At 39.3% G+C, this 4,978-nt stretch overlaps 2 protein-coding genes across 2 annotated transcripts; both read right to left on the bottom strand.

The window, feature by feature from the left end:
* Nucleotides 1–2,085: 2,085 nt before the first annotated feature.
* Nucleotides 2,086–2,484, bottom strand: LOC135232350 (interferon omega-2-like). The gene has a single exon (XM_064290859.1). It carries the CDS (start codon nt 2,482–2,484, stop codon nt 2,086–2,088), a length of 399 nt encoding a protein of 132 aa, XP_064146929.1.
* Nucleotides 2,485–3,828: 1,344 nt separating this feature from the next.
* Nucleotides 3,829–4,642, bottom strand: LOC100666154 (interferon omega-2-like). Its single transcript, XM_023545335.2, has one exon. The coding sequence runs from the start codon at nt 4,414–4,416 to the stop codon at nt 3,829–3,831; it is 588 nt and encodes a 195-aa protein (XP_023401103.1). The 5' UTR covers nt 4,417–4,642.
* Between the last annotated feature and the right edge of the window lie 336 nt (nt 4,643–4,978).

Genomic DNA, 4,978 nt, shown 5'->3' with positions numbered 1-4,978 from the left:
AAGGAAAGCTCAAATATTACCTCAAAAAAGTTTTTAAATATCTAAACTATAAAATTAAAAACTAATAAAATTAATTTTACTGCAACTTCAAATTATAACAAAGTCAAAATAGCCATAAACAGCACAATTAGCAAAAACAAAGCAGTCATTAAAAAATTCCTCTTTTATTTGGAATGGGCAAAAAATCCAAGCCTTGAGTTGTGATTTTGAAGGATTTTGCTGGAAAAATACTGAATGCTACAGGAAGTATCAAAAGAAGGTGGAAGGAATTAAAAAGAAATGGTCTGGTCGATACTCAACCATTTCAGGAGCTAGCATATGATCAAGAACCAATGGTTCTCAAGGACGAAGTCCAAGTTGCACTGAGGGGCTACTAACTGAGATGTTTCAATAAACAGATGCAACACTGGAAGTGCTCACTTGTCTATGTCAAGAAATTTGGAAGACAGGTACCTGGCCATTTGACTGGAAGAGGTCCATATCTGTGCCCATTCCAAATAAAAGTGATCCGAAAGATTGCAGATATTATCAAAGAATATCATTGATATTAAATGCAAGAAAAATTTTGCTGAACATCATTCAGAAATGGTTGCAGCAGTACATGGACAGGGAACTGCCAGAAATTCAAGCCGGATTCAGAAGAGGACGTGGAATAAAAGATATCATTGCTGATGTCAGATGAATCCTGGCTGAAAGCAGAGAATACCAGAGAGGTGTTTACCTGTATTTTATTGCCTATGCAAAGGCATTTGACTATATGGATCACAACAAATTATGGATAACATTATGAAGAATGGGAATTCCAGAAGACTTAATTGTGCTCATGCAGAACTTGTGCATACACAAAAAGACAGTCATTTGTACAGAACAAGAGAATACTGCATGGTTTAAACTCAGGAAAGTTGTTACGTCAGGGCTGTATCCTTTTATCATACCTATTCAGTCTGTATGCTGATCAAATAACCCGAGAAGCTGGACTATGTGAAGATGGACTCGGCATCGGGATTGGAGGAAGATGCATTAACAACCTGTGATATGAAAGAGAAGAAGACCCTCAACAAGATGGATTGACACAGTGGCTGCAACAATGGGCTCAAAAAAGCAACGACTGTGAGGATGATGCCGGACCTGGCAGTGTTTCGTTCTGTTGTACATAGAGCGCTATGATTTGGGACCAACTCGATGGCATCTAACAACATCTTTTGAGGAACCCTGGTGATGCAGTGGTTAAGTGTGCTCAGCTGCTAACCCAAATGTCAGAAGTTCAAACCCACCAGGAGAAAGGTGTGACAGTCATTTTCCTTAAAGATTACAGCCTTGGAATTGTCCTTTTAAGGTTACTATGAGTTGGAATCGACTACACAACAATGGGATTTTCTTGGGGGGTGAGGGTTTACCTCCTTTTAACCTCATTGATATCCACACTTTTACTTGCACTTTTATTTGCTCACTTGAAAGTTTTAATTCAAACATTAAACAAACCTTCTTAAATAAGTAAGTGTAAATGTTTAAGCATTTTCTATGTCCTACTCTTACACAGGAGCCCTGGTGGCACAGAGGTTAAGAGCTTGGCTGCTAACCAAAAGGTTGGCAGTTGGAATTGACGAGCTGCTCCTTGGAAACCCTGTGGGGCAGTTCTACTCTGTCCTATAGGGTCACTGTGGGTTGAAATCGACTCAAGTGTCACAGGTTTTTTTTTTTATATAACCTCTAAATATATTTAAAATGTTATATATATATGGTTGTTGTTGTTACCATAGCACTTGCTAAACTTTTTTTGTTGTGATTTTAGATAAAAGTTTACAGAGCAAACTAGTTTATCATTAAACAGTTAATATACAAATTGTTCTGCAACATTGGTTACCAACCCCGTGATGTGTCAACACTCTCTCCTTCTCCACCCCAGATTCCCTGTTTCCATTCATTCCATTTTCCTGGCTCTTCCTGCTTTCTCATCTTTGCTTTTGGGCTGTTGTGTCCAATTGTTTCATATACATGATCGACCTATGAAGCACATTCCTGACGTGTGTTATTGTTGACCCTGTAGACTTGTCTAATCTTTGGCTAATCCCAGGCACAGTCACTCTATTCCTTCTCTTTCAGATAGAGACAGATTCCCTGGAAGTACCTCTTCACAGCCACTTCAGGGCCCTCAACGGGCAGGACAGATTTTTCCTCTTCCATTGCCTGCATGAAGCAGGTCTCCAGGTCTGTCTGCTGTTTAAGGAGTCCACTGAGGAGCTGGTGCAGGCAGGTAGTGTTCCAAGCAGCAAAGGAGACATTTGTACGGAAGAGGTCGAAGATCTGCTGGGGCATCTTGTGGAGGACAGAGATGGCCTGGGCCTTCTGGAGCTCGCTGCCATCCACCATCTCCTGGGGGAACCTGAACTCCTTTCTGTCATCCAGGCAGAAGTCAGTGGGGCGTCTCTTCTTTTGGCTCAGGAATGATTTCAGTACTGAGTTAAAAGGGTGTCGGGGGGCCATACTCTGGGGGTTTCTCCAGTCTCTGTCAGACCAACATGCCTGGTCTTTTTTGTGTGTGTTGAATTTGAATTTTGTTCTAAATTTTTCTCTCACTCTATCCAGGACCCTCTATTGTGATCCCTGCCAGAGCCAGGTGGTGGTAAATGGGCACCATCTAGTTTTTCTGGCCTCAGTCTGGTGAACCTTGTGGTAGTTGTGTCCATTAGTTCTTTGGACTAATCTTTCCTTTGTGTCTTTGGTCTTTTTTATTCTCCTTTCCTCTAGCCAGGATGGAATTTTTTGTATATTTTTTTATTTCTCTCTCTCTCCCGTTATCTTATATAAAAATTCTTAGGTTATATTTATCTAAAAAGAAAAAACAACTAATTTTTGCTGAAAAAAAGTGCTTCTATCCATAAATCTTTTCAAAACTAAATAAACCCTATAAAATTAACCTTATCAAAATATTTTTTAACAATTCACATGCTCTCATGATCCGATATACAATAACGAATCCCAAATTCATACCTTCATCAATGGCATTTTTGGACATGGTAGACCCATGTATCCAACTGCTGGTAAGACTCCTGTCAATAAAACTACATGTCTCCCAGGCACTTTAGAAAGGACATCTAATATTTCCTTTTCTTCCCAGCATCTTTCATAGCTAAAGTTGTTGTGTAAGAACATCAATTTTTAAAAATTCTTTCAGTAGTATTTAATATAATTGAAATTAAGTAAACATCAGTATTGTGTTTATGTTTCTTTCCCTATACTACTGAAAGTTCTAGCACGGAAAGAATTGTGTTTGCTTCATTCACCTGGATTTGATGGCGATTATGTAATCTGCCACTTAGTTGACACATATGACGTGAATAGAATGAATGAGTAAATACATTTTACCATCCGTTCTTCAATTTCGTTTACAAAATCGGGGCTTTGATTTTATTCTTTAAGAATGAATTCAAGAAATTTTCTTTGATAAGAATTTATTACATAAGACATAATACAAATTTAATAAAATAAATAATAAAATAGAAAGGTGGATATGTTTTATAAATTTTAATACAATGTAAATGTGAAATTTTTTAAATATAAAAATGTATATTTACAAATATGGTAACAAGCCAAAATGAATCAATACACATAAAAGAATAAATAGACGGATAGTCAGGACAGTCATCTCCTAAAGACTGATGTCCTTGAAGCTGAATATTTTTCACATATACTTGCTTAATACTGCTGACAAAGTAATTGCTGGATTTAATTCCATAAATTGTGACTACAGCAGAAATAAGCATCTTCTGAAATGACCAAAGATATGCATGCAAGTGCGGTAGGGCATATCAGTCATTGTAAGTCAAGTCAAGATGAACTCATGTCACCATCCTTTCTTCTTAACCTTTCTTGCAAGGTTGTCGATGAAGAGAAGGATCTCCTGATTTCCACTCTGACAACTTCCCAGGCACAGTCACTGTATTCCTTCTCTTTCAGATAGGAACGGATTCCCTCAAAGTACTCCTTCACAGCCACTTCAGGGGCCTCAATGGGAAGGACAGATTTTTCCTCTTCCATTGCCTGCATGAAGCAGGTCTCCAGGTCTTCCTGCTGTTTAGGGACCCCATTGAGGAGCTGGTGCAGGCGGGTAGTGTTCCAAGCAGCAAAGGAGTCCTTTGTATGGAAGAGTTCAAAGATCTGCTGGAGCATTTCGTTGAGGAAAGCGATGGCCTGGGCCTTCTGGAGCTGGCTGCCATCCACCATCTCCTGGGGGAACCTGAAGTCCTTTCTGTCATTCACACAGAAGAAAGTGGGGAGTCTCTGCATTCGGCTCAGAAGGTCAACGGTCTTCCCACTAGCCAGGGTGTGGTTTTGAGGCAGATCGCAGCCCAGAGATGGAGCAGGGCCACAGCCGAACACCACCAGGGCTGTCAGTAAAGAGAGCAGGAGGGCCATTGGGAGAATTAAGGATGCTGCTGGCCCGACTGAGCTGGGCGTTTGGTTGAACCTTGGAGCCTAGGTTCTCTGAAGACATTCTTTCTATCACGGCTTTTATATAGGGAACATAAGAGTTTTCATTTTCTAAACCATCCTCAATATTAAACTTTTACTTCCCTTTTTTCGTTTTCATATAAGCATTTTCCATATGGCCTGAGAAGATGTCATCAATCTAAAGTCTAAATTTTTGCAATAGAACTTTAATTTTCTCAGTAAATTTCAGGTGTTCCAATGTAAGTGGATACTTGTAAAAAACATCTTTGTCATATAGTCCAAAATTTAGGTTGGTATGTAAATACTCTTATACACACCATATATATATATATACACACACACACATTGCTCTTCTTTATGCTGGGAACAAAGCCCTCATCCTGGGCTTTCTTTTTGCCCCCCTTACTTTATATAGGAAGTCAAAGTCAGACTCCCTCAGCCCCATGGGTGTTGTCACAAGTAAGTTCTTTAGGACAAAGCCTAGATTTTGTTCTCTGTTTTATTCATAGCTGAGCCTGATGATTAT

Source organism: Loxodonta africana, chromosome 9 (assembly GCF_030014295.1).
Source record: "Loxodonta africana isolate mLoxAfr1 chromosome 9, mLoxAfr1.hap2, whole genome shotgun sequence".
Classification (NCBI taxonomy): Eukaryota; Metazoa; Chordata; class Mammalia; order Proboscidea; family Elephantidae; genus Loxodonta; species Loxodonta africana.
Note: the sequence above shows the minus strand (reverse complement) of the source record. Positions and strands in the feature narration are given on the sequence as shown.